Source organism: Saccoglossus kowalevskii, chromosome 2 (assembly GCF_978046115.1).
Source record: "Saccoglossus kowalevskii chromosome 2, keSacKowa6.1, whole genome shotgun sequence".
NCBI lineage: Eukaryota > Metazoa > Hemichordata > Enteropneusta > Harrimaniidae > Saccoglossus > Saccoglossus kowalevskii.
In genome coordinates, this window is record NC_140642.1 from 9,101,517 (window position 1) to 9,119,431 (window position 17,915).

The window sequence follows — 17,915 nt, forward strand, 5'->3', positions numbered from 1 at the left end:
TTACAGAAAATGTAAACCAAAAACTAGTTTTTTTCAAATATGAATAAAAAAAATCAACGGCTTCGACATCTAAAACATGATCAATGAGCGTGCACTTCGTGATTCATGACTTCAAAATTGATTTTGTGGTATATTTGAGATCGCATTGTGTGAACTTTCATGATAACTTGATAATGATAATTTAGGTCAATTTAAATAAATAATTTTCGAAATGGTTTTTAGTCAAATTTGTTTTTAAAAATATTTGTTATGTGTATATGTGTTTAAAATGAAAGGAATCATAAAATATATGATATATTGATAACATAGAATAACTAGGTTGACCATCGATCTCTATTTGTTTTGACAAATATGGGTCGAATAATCAATTGTTTTCAAACAATTAATGGTTATTTTCAACCATAATCAATATTATGGTAAACAAATATATTTATGCTTGACGGGCACTGACTCACCTAATATGTATGATGCATCAAAATGTGTATTAAAGAAGTGACACATCATGGTGATTTCGGACAAAATGGGTCTTTTGTGCCTAAAAGTAATTGTTTGGCCAATAAATATTTGCCCACATGTGGGAATTCTTATATATGTATATGTATATGTAACACTTAATGATTCTAATAACTAATTATTATGGCAAATGGAGTACAGGACATAACTAATAAATACACAATATTCTGTATTTCTAATATATTTATTAATGAAGACACTTGCGCCAAGCTTTAGCAAAAATAATTGTCCAAGATCAGTATACAATTTTAACCAACATATCATGCATAAATATTACCTAATACTTTGCATTTTCTTGTTAAATATAGATTCAAAATAAAACAACAAAACATGATTTATGATATATGTACACAGTTATATAACTGTATATCATGTCTATCTAAGTGGAGTTGACATCTTATATCAACAGCTCTGAAGACATTGTTCAACTATATCATCTTCAAGCTGAAAGAAACAACGAAAACAAAATTATTTGCTACTACCATTATAACCAGCAGCAGTGATTTGCGATATATCACCATCACTGTCACCATCACTTTCGGTTGCAGCAATACTGTTGTCATCTTCATTGTCATCCTGATCTTTATCTGGGATATCGTCTGGTTCAATGATCTGGGAAAGCATCTGATTGCAAGTAAACCAGAGAGGTAGAAAAAACGCCATTTACATCTTTCCATCCATGATCTGTGAGTTTGATGTTCTCCAGTGGATTCTGTAGATGTGCATGCTTCCAAAGATATAATTACACAGTGGCAATTTCCTAACCAGAACATCTTTGCAGTGTGGAAGCATACCAGCATCTATTTCCTTTATCTTCTCGAAAGAACTTTCTTGATTGTTTGGCCCCTTGACCATAGAATGAACATACATACTGCTCTATAAGAGTGATGTTTTCTCCAAGTATGCTTAGTCCTTGAAGATGAACATGATTCTTCACAGCTTTTTTCAATGGAGTAACTTTTCCCTTTCTGTCAGAGCATGGTAACCGGGCAATGATTTGCAAACTACTGGACCAATGTGGTTTGCCAGGGTTATAATATTTACATATCTTCTAGTATTATAACTTGAATGTCCAAGATCCATCCACATATTGGCATTCACTTGTCTGGCATGATATAGCAGGTTTACCATGATATCAGTGTCTGTAGCACAGACAACAACATTCTGTCTTGGTATTGCTCTGGACAGCATGCAGAGATGGAACACCAAGCGGGTATCAGCTACCACATGTGAGAATATGTATTCAGGTACTTCAATTTGATCAACACTTCTCAATGGGATGATTTACATTAAAGGCACTGCTCCTCATGTGCAACAACATAGGTACATATTTGTCGTCCTTGAAACACCTGATGAGAGCCGTTATAATCTGTTTAATGCATATCTGAAGACTTTGGGGCATAACTGATCTGCACCAGTGATGTTAAATGATCCTTCATTCTTTATGATTTTGACATAACTGTCGACGGTGTATCCTTTTTGTTGGGAAATGACTTAGCTGGGCCGAAAGTGGTAGCGGATCCTAGGGTTGTACGTCAGCCAGTTTCTGTGGTGAGTACTGAAACAGTTGCCGAATGTATTCCTGGTATTTTTCCTGCTTGTGCAGTCATTAGGGCTATGTCTCAGAAAACTGCTGGGCAAAGGAGTGTTGATAAAGATAAGTTAACAGAAAAATCTTGGTAAAGTATTAAATAATGCGCCAGACGAGGAGTATTTGGATTATAGTGAACGTATAGGTAAGGATAGCACTAATAAAGTTGAAGGGAATAAGCCAGATGTACCTCTTTCTAGGTCAAGATTGATCAGAGAACAATAGAATGACCCAGACACTTTAACTGTCAAGTGAAATTGACAGTGTCCCTACTGGATATTTTAAACAAAATGGTGTTCTTATGAGGAAGTGGCGGTCGCCAGTAGTGCCATCTTCAGAGGAATGGTCAGTAATAAATCAAATTGTAGTGCCGAAGGCATATAGATCTGAAATATTGAAGATAGCTCATGAGATTCCTATGGGTGGACATTTAGGTGTTACAAAAACTTTAAACAAGATTATTGGTCAGGTATTAAGCGTAGTGTCTCAGAGTTCTGTAGAAATTGTCATGATTGTCAGATAGTAGGTAAACCTAATCAGAAAGTTCCTGTAGCTCCATTAAAACCTATACCTGCTATTGGTGAGGCATTTAGTAAGGTCATAGTTGATTGACCAAAAACAAAGAGGGGAAATAAGTATCTGTTGACAGTTATGTGTACAGCAACGCGATTCCCGGAAGCTATCCCACTGCGTAATATAACTGCCTCAAGTGTGGCTAAAGCTCTTATTAATTTCTTCACTTTTGTGGGTTTGCCCAAAGAAATTCAGTCGGACCAAGGTTCAAATTTTACATCGGGATTGTTCCAGCAGGTGGTGTACGAGTTAGGGGCTCAGCAGATTATATCTAGTGTTTATCATCCCGAGTCCCAAGGGGTGTTAGAGAGGTTTCATGCAACTCTGAAGAGTATGATGAGAGTGTATTGTCTGGAGAATGAAAGAGATTGGGATGAAGGTGTAAATTTGTTATTATTTGCAGTTTAGAGACTCGGTTCAGGAGTCGTTAGGATTCAGTCCATTTGAATTGGTCTTTGGTCATGTGGTTAGGGGTCCGTTGAAGTTGTTAAAAGAAAAGTGGTTAGAAGAGGGGTCTAGATGGATGAATGTGCTTGATTATGTGGCTAAGTTTAGAAAGAGATTGAGTGAGGCGTGTGATGTGGCTCGTAAAAATCTAAAATCTGCTCAAGGCAAAATGAAATTATTGTATGATAGGAAGGCAATAGAGCGTTCATAAAATCCTGGTGATCAAGTGTTAGTATTATTACCAGTTATGGGTAGTACTTTGAGGGCTAGGTATCATGGTTCATATATAGTTCTTAAAAAGGTAAATGATGTCGATTATGTAGTACAAACTCCTAATCGGAGAAAATCAACCCAAGTATGTCACATTAATATGTTGAAGCGTTATTATAATAGAGATAAAGTTAAAGAATGTATTGCAGTAGAGTGTGAGATTGTTGGTGAAACTGAGGATGTAGAAATTGAGTGTAAAACGTTAGTTGATAAATTAGGGATTAAATTAAATAATTCAGAGATTTTAATGAATTTTGAGATGGAAATTAGTCACTTACCTTTTGAACAAAGAAATGATATTACTAAATTAATCACGCAATACAAATGCCTATTTTCAGATGTTCCTAGTAAAACCCATGTAATTATTCATGATGTTGATGTGGGAACTGCCTCTCCTGTCAAACAGCACCCATATCCCGTCAATCCCATGAAATTAGAAATCATTCGTAAAGAAATTAAATATATGCTTGAGAACAACATCATTGAGCCAAGCGATAGCTGTTGGTCCTCTCCTTGTGTGTTAGTTCCAAAACCCGATGGCTCAAGGAGGTTTTGTACAGATTTTAGAAAGGTGAACTCTCTTACCAAAACTGATTCGTATCACATACCCAGAGTGCATGACTGCATTGACAGGATTGGTAATGCCAGATATATTACAAAATGTGATCTGTTGAAGGGTTATTGGGGTGTCCCTTTAACTGACAGAGCAAAACAAATCTCTGCATTTGTAACTCCTGATAATTTGTACCAGTATAGAGTCTTGCCATATGGTATGAAGAATAGTGCGGCCACGTTCCAAAGAATGATGGACATTTGTTTGAGGGATTTGGAAAATGTGGAAACGTATATTGATGATATTGTAGTATTTAATGACTCGTGGCCGGCACACTTGGCGGGTCTTACCAAAATATTTGATCAGCTTCACAAGGCTAACTTAACTATTAATTTGTCATAAAGTGAGTTTGGGCTGGCCACTGTGACCTATCTTGGTCATGTTGTAGGTCAGGGCCAGGTTAAGCCTGTTGTTGCAAAAGTGCGTAGTATTGTTGAATACCCCATTCCCGGAAATAAACGGAGTCTAAGACGATTCTTAGGAATGGCGTGCTTTTATAGAAAGTTTTGTAAGAATTTTTCAGATGTTGCAGCTCCACTTATTGATTTACTTAAGAAAGACGTGGAATATAAATGGTCCGATGCATGTCAGCGATCTTTTGAGAAAGTGAAATCTCTGTTGTGTAGCGAACCAGTGCTAATGGCTCCCGACTTTGGAAGACCATTCAGTTTGTCGACCGACACCAGTGACATAGGTGCTGGTGTTGTCCTGATTCAAAATGACGACGAGGATATCCAACGTCCAATAGGATACTTTTCTAAGAAATTCAATAAACATCAACGAAATTATTCTACTGTGGGAAAAGAGACGTTAGCATTGGTTATGGCTGTACAACACGTTGATGTTTATATCTCTGCCTCTGTGAAACCTGTAATAGTTTTCACCGACCATAGTCCTTTAGTCTTTCTAAATAGAATGAAAAATAAAAATAGAAGATTACTTAATTGGAGTTTACAGCTACAAGAATATGATCTTGATGTAAGACACATCCGTGGCAAAGACAATGTATGTGCCGATGCGTTATCTAGAGCTTTGTAAATAATTAATAAAAAATAAAAAAATAATAAAAAATAAAAAAAATAGTATAAAATAAAAATTGTATATATATTTAAAAAAATTGATATAGATTGGACAAGTCTTTTGTGTACTAACTTCTGTAGGAAGGAGGTGTTACGTACCTGTAATTTTATGAGACTTGTAGAGATTGATTTCATAGTGTTTGTATTCAATTAATATGGCTTGTGGACAAAAGATTGAATGCTCGCTAGATGAGGGCATAGTGATTTCCAATTTTTGTGTTTTACCGATTGAGTATAGAAATATTTAAGTTAGAATATATTGTAATTTGGTTGAGCATATATATTGTGCAGGTTTTGAATAGCTGCTAAGTTAAGAGTTGGGAACTGCGTTACTATGACATATAAATTACCTCCAAGCTAGGGAGTAGATACGTCATGCAAGGGTCTGAACCATGATCGACGTGAGGGGTCCGATTTGACTACGTAAAATAGAGAATTGCAGAGCTTGAAAGGAGTTGCAGAGCACGAGACGAGCTGCAGTGTTATGAAAGGAGTCCTCGCACGTGGTTGCTGCCCTTGCTGTATGCCGGATCCGTTTTGCTGTTGAGATAACGTGGTTGTGCTCTTCTTTGTGGAGTCTTATGACTGGCTAACGAGTGAATTCAAGAATTCGGAATATACTTATTATTTGCTAATCAAAACTTCGTTTCTCGTCGAACTGTGAGTACAATACACCTCGTCAAGACCGCAGACTCTCGCCGAATTGTTAACTCAACGAACTGGCACTGATTTAGATACATGCTCATAGTTGAATATATTTTTGTAGTGATTATTAATGAAAACGTCCACCTGTCGTATTAAACTACTAGGTATTATTTGTAATGTTAATATTTATCAACCCTGGTATATGCTCACTGTTATTACTGTCACTACTGATTGGACTAGTACAATAAATCTAATTTTGTAGCATTTTATTGTGTCATTCTTCCATTACCGGAAGTGGGGGCTCGTACCATACGTTAGTTTCAGGGGCTTGGTTCTGTTTGACAACTAGACCTTGTCACATACAAAGTTAATTACACTTGCTTGTACACTACATAATATCTTCAGTACCAGCTCTGCTACCTTTCCAAGACTGAGAGACAGATCAGATGACAGTGACTGGACACAGCATCATAGAGAACTATGTCAACTGTTATTGGTTGTGCATGTACAATCATATGTTCGAGATGTTTGGAAAGTTTATACTTTGTTATTGTTACCTTCTTCAAGCCCAATCTTTCTGGTATAAGCAAGATAGACTGATCTGCCCAGCAAATCTCTTGTTGTCTTCAGCTCAATGACATTTTCATCTTTACATTGTATTTTGCTCTTTGTGGCAGAACTAGCAAGGTTTCTCACTTTTCTTCTTTGCAGTGGTCTTTCAAAATAAACATACTTAGCATGTCAGCTTTTACCTCATCTGGCATTTATTTATTTATTTATTTATCATCTGCCAAACAATAAAAATTGATGTTATCAGTCAAAGAGCTGGCAAACAGATTCATAGTTGTCTTAACCACGTTTCAAAATCTTTTTGAAATTTAATAACTTCCTTGTTTCATGACTGGGATTAACATGTTTCTTTATTGCTTGCTTTTTTCAAAGAGATGCTATAGTACTTCTTGTTGATCTAGTAATCGTCCAGCGTCTAGTTGCTCCTTGACTTTGATGAAAAACAGTGATCCCAGTTTGTTTGATGCTGCATCGGCATTGATTGTGCTCTCTAGTGCAGTGGACCACTGGTTGTCTTGCAAATGCATTAGTTGATAGCCTCTTTCAAGTTGTTGTATAATACCAGAATGGGCTATATGCATGTTCAAAAGTTTCAGATAGTATACAAACACATGTAATGTGCATAATTATGGCGCAGCAAAGAAATGTAAATAATTTTCCCTTCAGCTTTATGCTGAACAGATGCACTTCATTTTTTCGTACAACCCTACTTAACAACATGTAGACGTTAACCATAAACTATAATTTCTCCAAAACACCATGTTTACCAGCTCTGGTATCATCACAGAATCTTGCATAGATCATCATGAATCTTTTGTACTCATCTGTGTCCTCCATATCTTAGATATTTTCAGATGTTGATGATTATTGGAACGTCTTTAGAGCTTCAACCAACTGCCCGTAATTATCGTTTGCTTTAGCCAGAAGAACAAATCTAGATGTTTGCTCTGCATAGCAGTTACGAGGAGCACATGCACTCTTCTTGTCTGATTATGTTTTCCACATTGAAATGCATTCAGAAAACCCTTTGTGAAGGCACCACTTTCCATTAATATGTGGGCTGCACCCGACCCACCAATGATGTATCCTATTACTGACAAATGCAGAAACATAATATGGAATGCACCAAATCAGATAAATATATTGTCAAACTTAGGTCTCATAGTGTCCTGCAATTAGCAAGCTGGCTTGATTATTGCTAGATCATAGGTTGTTGCAATGTAATCTTTTTCACACCCTTTAATATAACATTCCTTTTCATAGTCTCATTCACAACATCATGCCTTGTAGGAGGGGCTCCGATGTTTGCAAATAACCCATTTTCTGAACAGGAAGATCATCATTGTGGAGTTCCAGCCAGACCACATTGGTACTCGTTTGTTTTACAAGATATTGTCCATGCAACATCTCTGGCAACACACGCATTGTAATTTACAGGCTTGTCCAATGTTTGTATACCAAAATTGAAATGTGATATCTTAATTTTTTTTAACTGGTTCAAGTTTCGAGACTTGTTTTGTATCTTCATAGCAGTAGGAGGAATGTCTGATGGTACTGGTGATGATGCTGCTGCTGCTAATGATGATGAGTTTATGAAGGAGGCTGTCATGGTTGCCACTGTTGTAGCTGGTGATGGTGGCAATACAACTGGAACTTCGTTCTGGATACAGATACCCTGTGTGTCATGATACATTGATTCATCATAGTTGTCCCATGCTGATATTGTACTTATTCCTTTACACGCTTTTAGGCCATCAGGAAGAATACGATTTGTCTCAATAATTTGAGCTGCAATATCGGTTGTGTATTCTTCTGCATTATGATATACTATACAGTGGCCAAAGCTATTAACAATTTCTTGTACCTTTCTAGAACCTGTGATACTTTTTGAACCCATGCCAAGTAGTATGTGTTTAGCTGGCTTGACTGTTTCACTAGTTGCTTGGAAAATATCTTCATCTCATGATGATTAACATCGTTCCATTCTCTGACTGGCTTTGTCTGTTGAGCCAGTGTACATAATCCCATAAAACTCCAGTAGTATAGATTTGTACACTGACAGCATATATTGCTTCTACTGTAATTGGACTTGGGAGTGAAAAGTGATATTTTAGACTTCTTGTTGAAAAACGCAAGTCTGATTGCTTTGATATTATATAGAGGCACTACAGGTGGATTTCTCTCAGATTTGTTCATTCCATGATATCTTCAAATCCGATTCAGTAATACTCTCCATATCATGGTCATAAAATCCACGTTGACCAAAACGGGAAAATGATCCATTTTGGTGTGACCCACATAGTGTTTTCCGACGGATTCAGCGGAATATATTGGGTACCATGACAATGCCTATTAAAACCCAATAAAGATGTATTATCTTTACCGCAGTACAGTACTGCAACATTTTTTGTGGGACATGTTACGTTCGGTGGTTGACTAACGAGAGGAAATCAACATTGTGATCCATATATGCAGACACCTTCAATGGACAATCGTATGGCAGAAAGAATATAAATTATCCAATGAAAAATGAGTTGATAGATCTGCAGATGACAGACCAGTGGCACCAGCATGCTTCCGTAGGCAGTATCTGTTGTGTCGTGTGAGATTTCGGATGTGGGAATAAAGGGATTTGTTGATGCTTGGCATGTACATTTGCGTGAATAACATGTTAAATAAAATTTTAATATCATAAAGATTGTATGACCATGATACATACATCGAACCCTCACAACTATTTACGGATCCCTGCGTTTAAGAATAGTTGCTATAGTAATATCATCAGCTGAAATTGAATTTGTTTCACGGGGACTAAAATGTGACGTTTTATGTAATAAAGAGTAGGTTATATAATTATCACAACTGTTTAGCATATATAATTGCACCAGTTTATTGATTTTAAATGTAACTATTCAATGTTATTTAAATATGAATAACTTTTTGCATTTTGACTAATGAAAATGATATTGTTCACGTCCATATCAAAAGTGCAAAGTACGCATTTGTTTTATGTACTTTGATTTTCTAGTACACGTAAATATGTTCATTGAAAATACTAGTATTGTTATTACCGTTTAATTGTTATACCACATGTGTTTAATTGATAAAAATAACCAAAGCTATTTGTATTTCCTCAGAGCTGTCTACATTTTTAATCATGGTCTGGATTTCTGTATTTTGTGTTTGCTTTCATCTACAATTATATAAATGACATGTAAATGCCTTTTCTCGTGGTGTAATACCACAAAGCGAGTACTAGAAAAGAAATATTTCAATTCCGACACTATTACTACTACATTCCGAAAACAAGAGTAAAAATACAGGGCATACTTTCCTCTCTCCTAGGTAGCTGTGATAACCTAGTCAAAACACCAAATTCTTTGTTGGTGTTCAGGATTATTAACACTGTTCAGGAGGCACTAACACTGGAAGTGTGGCTGAACGCTAATCTTGTATTGGTGATTACATCTGTGTGTGTGGTGAGCAAAATCCCCTCAACATTTAAAACAAGAAATGGAGAGCAGAATGTTTCTCATCATTTAGTTTCAGAGATCTTTTTTGAAATGGTACGCCAAATTTTGATTATTAAATGTGTATATATGTGGAGAAAAGCTGTCATTCTTGCATTTCTTTGTTTCAAATTGTGCTGACCACATATTTGTAAGGTTTTCTTGTAAATGTTGTCATGGTGGTTTCGAATGATCCGATTCAGGTACTAAAAGCGCCACCACCGGTGAAGTGCAAAGCGTTGTAACGGCTATCGGGAAAAGGCGGAGGCAACTGCGGAGGGGTACGTGATGTGACCTTTTTGTGGGTATGCGAAAAAAGTTGAGCATAAAGACGAGTAAAGCTGAAAATATAGGCAATAGAATGATCAGTTATAAATAGTGCCCGGTATCTAACAAGTGGAACAAGTATACCCCAATTTTAAATCGCCCCAGACGTATCACGTTTTTCTGTCGCCATGCCCATGAATAAAACTGCTATTTTACTTTTGGTTGTTTCTCATGACCCAGCCCGAGCCCCTAGGCGAGTGGGGGCCGTGTGACACAGCCAACAATGAACACAATAGAACAAGGTTGATTTTACAAACAATTTGGGTGAATAATTACCACCCAATAGATCGTTGATATAAATGCACCTTTTGATTTTATAAATAATAAAAACACAAACACATACTTTGTATGAACTACTCATTACACATAACTTTCAGATACATGAATATAATGCATAAACAAAAATGTTTATTCAGTCATGATTATTACTGAAAATCGTCGTCGCCGTCGTCAAACTACAAAGCTGGTGGTAGGGGTGGTGGGAAATGTGAATCGATGTTTTCAATGGCATCGGTTTCCTTCTGAGACACTGCTGTTGTGATTTCCTCATCTGCAATGGCTTTCAACCCGAGAAGTAGCTTAACATTTTTTGAAATCTGTACTCTTAATTTAGACACAACGCATTTTAAACATCCGATGACTTTGTTACAAAAGAATATGTTCTAGAATAAACAAAATGCCTGAAAATTCTCGGCTTAGAACTAGACAACTCTGGCATCTATAACCTGGTCTCTAATTTCAAACTTATACTTAAAGTTCTAGATATAGACCATTTGTTGCTTGAGGAAAAATTGCAAAACGCGAACAATGTAGTTAAAGATAAAATAATATCAGAAAAACTAAAAATAAAATATGAAATTTTTTTAAACAGATTCTAGACAATGATAACAAAGGGAAAAATCTCAAAATAAATTGCGCACTTACAGAGAACTGAAAACAGACTTTGGCTTTGAAAACTACTCACACGTAGCCAAAAATACTCATCACAGGTCATCAATGACAACATTTGGGATTAGTGCTCACAGACTACTAATAGAGACTGGGAGATATAACAACACAAGTATATGTGCAAGAAAATGTCTATTTTGTGAAAAGAACGCCATAGAGGACGAAGAAAATTGTCTGTAAACACGTGATTTTTACGCGGGAGAAAATAACAATTTCAGCTGTTATCACCCCCACATTTAGCAAAAAATAAAGAAAAACTAAAATATGTTTTAAATAATAAAGATGAAAAAATAATAATACAAATAGCAAAAATACACAACTGTTTCGAACAAAACAAGTAACACCTAGTTCCTATCGCACCCCGGGAGCAATACCAACTAGGTGTTATTGTCAACCCAGGTTTTATTGCCCACCCCCTTAAAATTTTAAATGCCATGAACATTCCGCCTGGGGGATTTCTATTATACTTGATTACTTTATATTAATTAATAGCTGCAAAAATGTTCATAGAAACGGGACATTCTAAAGAATGACAGCTAATATCTAAATTGTGATTGAAATTAGGTCAAAAATCAATCAGATTCCAGGAAATATTAGAAATACACTCGACCGCCATTAGCCACGGACCGTATAGGCTACATATTTGTCATTGTTATTTTTGTTTATTAATATTAAAGACTATTTGGTTTTGCTTGACGTTCTTTAGTTTTGATATCGTGTCTCTGTGTTAAACTATTTCATTTTATGACAACTTAATATTATTGACCACTAATTAAAATACTTGTAAACTATTCTATAGACTGAAATAATGTTTTAATATTTCAAAATCGAATATATATTGCTTATGGAGGGTTCTTGAAAATGGAGGCTGCGACTTTTTTTCGGCAGAAGCTACATGGAGGACTCTTTGAAAAATAATTAAATACCGTATCCAAAGTTTAAGGAAGACATAATTCCCTCACATATTCCTATCACTATATTCAACTATTTCATATATGCCTTCTCTTGTAATTTATACGGATTTGGAATGTCATATTTGAAAACATATGACAAATGTCGAAGTGTGAATCCGTTGTTCCTTCATAACTATAATCACACACAATTTCCCAATTCTTTATTTTAGACGTTACTTCCATTAAGTTATCACGATTGCTGTATTACCCGTTTGCCCAGTCTCTTCTACTGCAGAAACAGTATCTGCTCTTTCACGTTGTTCTACGCGTGTTGTCTTAAACACTGTAATAATAAATACATTATTAAAATTAAATATTTCAGACAGTGAAATTGATGACGTGTAAAAGTAATGACATCAACATTTAGGCTAGACTGACAATGTCCGGATTCCTGTTTCCATCAAGTTAATGATGAAACATAAATGAAAATACAAGACAACAAACAGGAGTCGCTACCTTCAAAGCTACCATTTTATTATTTTGTTCTGCTAAATACAGAATGAATACTGTCCATATTGGCAATTTATATAGACCACATGAATCATTATAGTGCAATATTTGTTTATAGTTTGTACTTAATACTGACTTGAACTCACCTTTGATGCAACATTTCCATTTTTTATATAGTACAACAGCAATAATGACAATAATTACAGCAATAATGCTGAGAGTAACCGGTAAAAAATGTTCTGACTCTAAAATAAATAAATAAATAAATAAATAAATAAATAAATAAATAAATAAATAAATAAATAAATAAATAAATAAATAAATAAATAAACGTCCCAACATAAATCGGAACGCAAAACCATAATTTAATGTCTAACCTGTTATTGTGGGATTATCTGTTGTCATCAAAACTGTCGTAATATCTGTTGTAGTAAACACTGAAAAGTAACATTAATAGTCAGTAACATTAAATAAAATAGGTGACGTGTGATAATGAGTTCAACCTAGTACACTGGAACGAGTATTTGAACTCACCACAATTGGAACATGCTGATGGTGGTTTTGTCAGTGTTAAACATTCAGAACAGGGTGAACAACTAAATCCATTGAAATAGAACCCTGGCTTGCAGTCTTCCATCTTCGTCAAACCAGTAATGTTTCCGGTTTTATTGTTCCCTCTTTTGAATTTTTTGGAGTTTCATCAATAATTTAACCAAATTCTGCAAAATGAATTAAATACAGCACATAATTTACATTTTGTCTCATGGAAAGTTAGATGGGATACAAGGATATAGGTAATTGTACTGGACAGAAGGGTGTTGTGAAGGGAATAACGCGAACCAAAAAACATCCACCCGACAAGACAAAATAACATTCATAGTGCGAATCGCACAACTATCTTTGCTAGGCTACATTCACATAATTATTTAAGTTATCCATACGTGATTTACAAAAAATGACCACATTTTGACGTGACTGGATCCAAAAACCGATATGTCATATCAATCATTGGCGTAGAATACCTGATGGGTCACATGGCGGTCTCTAAAACTATCAAGATAGTTATGACTAAAGGCTTCGTGAATGGGCAATATTCAGATATTGCACTGCCTCAGCGCTATGTATAATCTGTATGCAAACAATCGATTTCAAATACTGTCCCACAAGCCAGGGAGGGGTACTTAAATTAGAACTTGGCACGAATGCTTTAACACAAAAACGCGTATTAAACAGATGGTCACGTCTTGGCAGGTACTATGTAGTAACCGCTTCGTTTTTATATTCTGCCTTCAACAGCGTTAGTTGTTATATCACGTATGGAAGTCCGAGTATTGCAATATTCATTAAAAAATATTTATGTGCGAGAATTTAGATTTATACTAACAAATGACATATTTATATTCGTAAAATCTTCATTTGAAATCGTAAAATCTCCATTTGTATTTGTAAAATCACCATTTGCATTCTTGGAATTTACATCTCTATAAAAAACGTAAATTCGTAGACATGGGCAAGTAAAATGTATTCAGCTATTTTATTCGTCCGTAATTTGTAAGCGTATAAAGCATTTTCTACATTAAATGCCGTAATATCGTGTGCAATTTCAAATTTTTATTCGTAAACACAAATTATCAAGTATATTATAAAAATGTAAAATGTAATTACGAATTTGTTTTATTTGTAAAGTGTAAAAACCTATTTTTTACTGTAAATGGAACTTTCCATTTTATTTCCTGTAAAAACGTTTTTGATTTTCTGTAACCTGTACCAGCCATCCCCCTTCCTCCCTTCTTACTAGCCTAAACGCGTTATAATAATGCCAAATGGCGACTGTCCACAAAAATACAACCATCATTTTCTCGAAAATTAGACCGGTGACCTCCAACCCTTTTTAAAAAATCAATATCCTAATATTGCCCGGAAGTACAATATATTGCAAAATAAATAAATTCTGGGTATTTGCATTCATTCAACACACGCATCAATATGTTCGTACGTCCAGTAATTCTTGATCATTTCTTAACTGAGTCACCGTAATATAGATAGAGGGTCTGTGCCGTAAGTTTACAGCACACCCGGATCACGCGAACGCCTTCGTCAAGAGTAACGATCAATTTATAGGTTTGCATGATGACTGCAGGTTAGGTTCCGGTCTATATACGCTGAAGACTAAGACTTATTCGGATCCAAAATGACGCGAAACCACGGCTAAAACCTGGAAATTGGGAAACCAGGATGGAACAATTTCTCCGTAGGGATTATATTTTAAAACGAGTATTCTGAACATCAGCGATTCGGGGTTATATTTCAACTGGTGATAAATCTACATCGCATTACGTACCTGAATTAACAACGTCACGTTACAGTATTCAAAGGGTTGCAGTGTTGATGTCGATGATAGTGATATGTTCAGTATTAGTGACAAAGTTGTGGTCCATTCTCCCTCACTCTCTCTATATATATGAGCTACATAGTAGGGGATTACCCGCTATGACATTTTTTTTTAGATTTTTTTAGATCGTCATTGGGTATTCCCAATTCAGATAACCAACCCGTGATCAGCCTTTATTTGATAATCCACCAACCACAACCAAGGCACAGGCACGGTTGTTTACCACGTCCTCATATGCCCTACTAGGCTAGAATCAATCAATTGAATTACCATATGAATCTGTGACAATCGCGATCATCGCATAATGATCGAGAATAATCCCGTAACACACCCTTTACCTCCTCGTGGTTCACACCCGTACATGACTCATTGTGCTCAACACTCGGCTTTCAATTGACAAAGTGTGTAACATTTTATTTGTTGTGAGTAAACACATATATGTATGTATATTACCAGTTACAAGAAGCACTGTTCGACTACTATAACTATGGTATTCTTATCGAAGACCCAGTAAATTACTCTTGTTATCAGATATGGAATATTTAATGCTTGTATTGATCACCACACTGATTGTGAAGAACTCAAAATACGGATCGTAGTGATAGAGATACTTTTTATAGTGGTTTCAGATTAGATCCATATCCATCTTGTCCGAGCTACCAGCGACCACCGATTAGACTTTATAAGGAAGCACTGACACCGTGGAATATTTGGCTTAGAATCGTCGTTTCTAAAAGATTTTCGCTGTGTAAAAAAAACACGATAATACATCACATATTCTCACAGTTTTCACTGAATCTAATTGATACAGCATAGAACTTATGACACATTTTAAGCTACAAGGTTTAAGATATTCAATATTTATGCCAGCGTATTGGTGTTTATTTTTAAAACCGTACTGCTTTAACAGAAATGGACTATGTCACAATATTGGGATTTCTAGCAGCGCCAGTCCTGCTTACCAAGAGTGGCCAACGGTACCGGAGCGATGAAGTGATAAACAGGTAAACATCTGACACATGCATGTGTAATAACTCCACTAGCACAATACAATTACCGATCCATAGCTTGGCCGATCGATATAATACATCGGAACGTATCGATGTCCATGTTTATAATCAGTATTTTTTTTAAATTTATATTTGTTTTGTTTACTACTAAGCCTGATAATAATTTCGAATTGTGTATTCCAGTGTATATATAAATAGCAGGAACACGAAACATGGGATTCCAACTCACAATCAGGGTGAAGACATTACCTTGTCTTTTGCGAAAAGTGTTCATTTCTTGTTGGACACTTTTAGCCTTATTTGTCTGGAAGAGTGTAGTAATCCCGTTGGATTGCTACATACTTTTAAAGGATTTCGGCCAAAATAGCAGGTATTGTCTTGATATGATCAAATTTGACAGATGATATCCCATCCGAACAGCATACATAAACACAATTGAAATTTCAGTTTTCAAGAAGAAAATTTGTATTCTTGCTTCAAAAAAGAATTTTTTGTCATAAAATCTAACAAATATATAATGCTACCAATCATAGAACCACAATTTACTTTCATATTATATTATTGCACCAAAGCACATATGTGTATATAATGTATGATTATATTAATAGCCATATTTCAATAACAAATAGTTAAATTTAAATGTTTGCAGGACACAGTTCTACATAAAAGCTGCTTTATTATGATACGTAACACTATGCGGTTGTGTAGTGTGAATAAATGGAATGAAATAAAATTGGGACTAAAACAATGATATGTCAAAAATAAGTCATTCGTAAAATTATACTAATGTGACCTTAACACTGTAAATATATTGTTTTGCCAATCAGCAAAATTGTTTAGCCGTGGCCATAAAATATTGGTAAACTATATTACAAGAATAGCGTTCTAATATGCAAATGAATACAGAACGCACAAACAATATTTTGATTCCGATTCATTCATGACAACAAAAAGCTGCGAAACGGATAAATATGATACCCTATTCGTGCACGTGTGACATTGGATGCAATAATTCTCGTATAACCTGAATGTATATTGAAATTATTACACTCATGGGAGGTCCTCTATTTATTTCACATTTATATTTCACATTAAAATGCTTTGCATTTAATATATCACATGATGTTATTGAGCGGCTTGAAGAATTTATACGAAAATTACCAACAATTAAGAGAATTCCGTGTTTTTGTTTACCTAAATATGAAGATCAGGTAATTTTGGCGGTAATCAAACAAGTGGAAATAAGTTTAGTGATCACAATTATGCAATAACATAAGATATCTTTCTTGCAAAAATCGTAAGGAAATAGAAAGGCCTCCTATTATTGCCTCAAGGTACCTTACAAATACCATTGTTGAATATGCTGTAGACATACTGCACCCAATCCTAGATATTTGAAAATGAGATTCATATTGGCCAATGGAATAACATTTAAGAATTGTCAAATTGCGCACTTTGACTTTGTCACAGAAACTGGTTCTTTCATCAAAGTTGAGAATTAATCTTGCCATTAACAGCTGGTGTTAATCTGTGAATACCATCTTAAGAGCTGTTAATTTGTCCTTATGATTGCTCTGACAGGAGTTCATAAATAAGATATTGATATTGCCCCCTAGTTTCTTACTTCGACCAAGACAAATTTGAACATTTATAGAATAGGCTTTGCATCACGAATTCTCGTCATATTGCTTAGTGACCGTGACATATTATTAGTAATGATTTTATTGGTGTTGCAGAAGTATATTGAATATTTTTTATTGAAATTAATAATCCGTGGAACAATTTACAATACACTGCTACTTTCAATGCATAGCTTCAGCATGCAAATATATTCCAAGGTTTGTGTCTGAACCAAATCAGTGGGAGGTGTACTGCATATAATACAAAGTAGAGATACGATTTTACTATTCAGGTCATCAACAGGAAATTTTGAGCCTGTATTTCGAATAGTACTTAATATTTATGTTTACTACCTTATACTAAAATATGTTTGGATATTTAGAGTACTAACAAATGTTCAAATGA

At 35.2% G+C, this 17,915-nt stretch overlaps 1 protein-coding gene across 2 annotated transcripts; it reads right to left on the minus strand.

Moving 5' to 3' along the window:
* Nucleotides 1-10,525: 10,525 nt before the first annotated feature.
* LOC146748096 (uncharacterized) lies at nt 10,526-15,260 on the minus strand. 2 transcript variants are annotated; one of them, XM_085490813.1, is made up of 5 exons: nt 14,830-15,255; nt 13,023-13,207; nt 12,866-12,925; nt 12,635-12,733; nt 10,526-12,321 (listed from the first exon to the last, which is right to left on the minus strand). In XM_085490813.1, exons 2-5 carry the CDS (start codon nt 13,123-13,125, stop codon nt 12,221-12,223), a joined length of 363 nt encoding a protein of 120 aa, XP_085346939.1. In that variant the 5' UTR covers nt 13,126-13,207; nt 14,830-15,255; the 3' UTR covers nt 10,526-12,220. The 2 variants fall into 2 exon arrangements, with proteins under 2 accessions (XP_085346939.1, XP_085346940.1); XM_085490814.1 differs by lacking the exon at nt 12,866-12,925 and having other exon boundaries at nt 14,830-15,260.
* Between the last annotated feature and the right edge of the window lie 2,655 nt (nt 15,261-17,915).

What these genes read in the sequence shown, in the direction of transcription:
- LOC146748096 (XM_085490813.1), bottom strand. Translation starts at nt 13,125, where the DNA reads ATGGAAGACTGCAAGCCAGGGTTCTATTTCAATGGATTTAGTTGTTCA. An exon ending in AGATAATCCCACAATAACAG is followed by an intron (nt 12,734 to 12,865) that starts GTTAGACATTAA and finishes TATTTATTTTAG; the next exon opens with AGTCAGAACATTTTTTACCG. An exon ending in ATGGAAATGTTGCATCAAAG is followed by an intron (nt 12,322 to 12,634) that starts GTGAGTTCAAGT and finishes TTATTATTACAG; the next exon opens with TGTTTAAGACAACACGCGTA.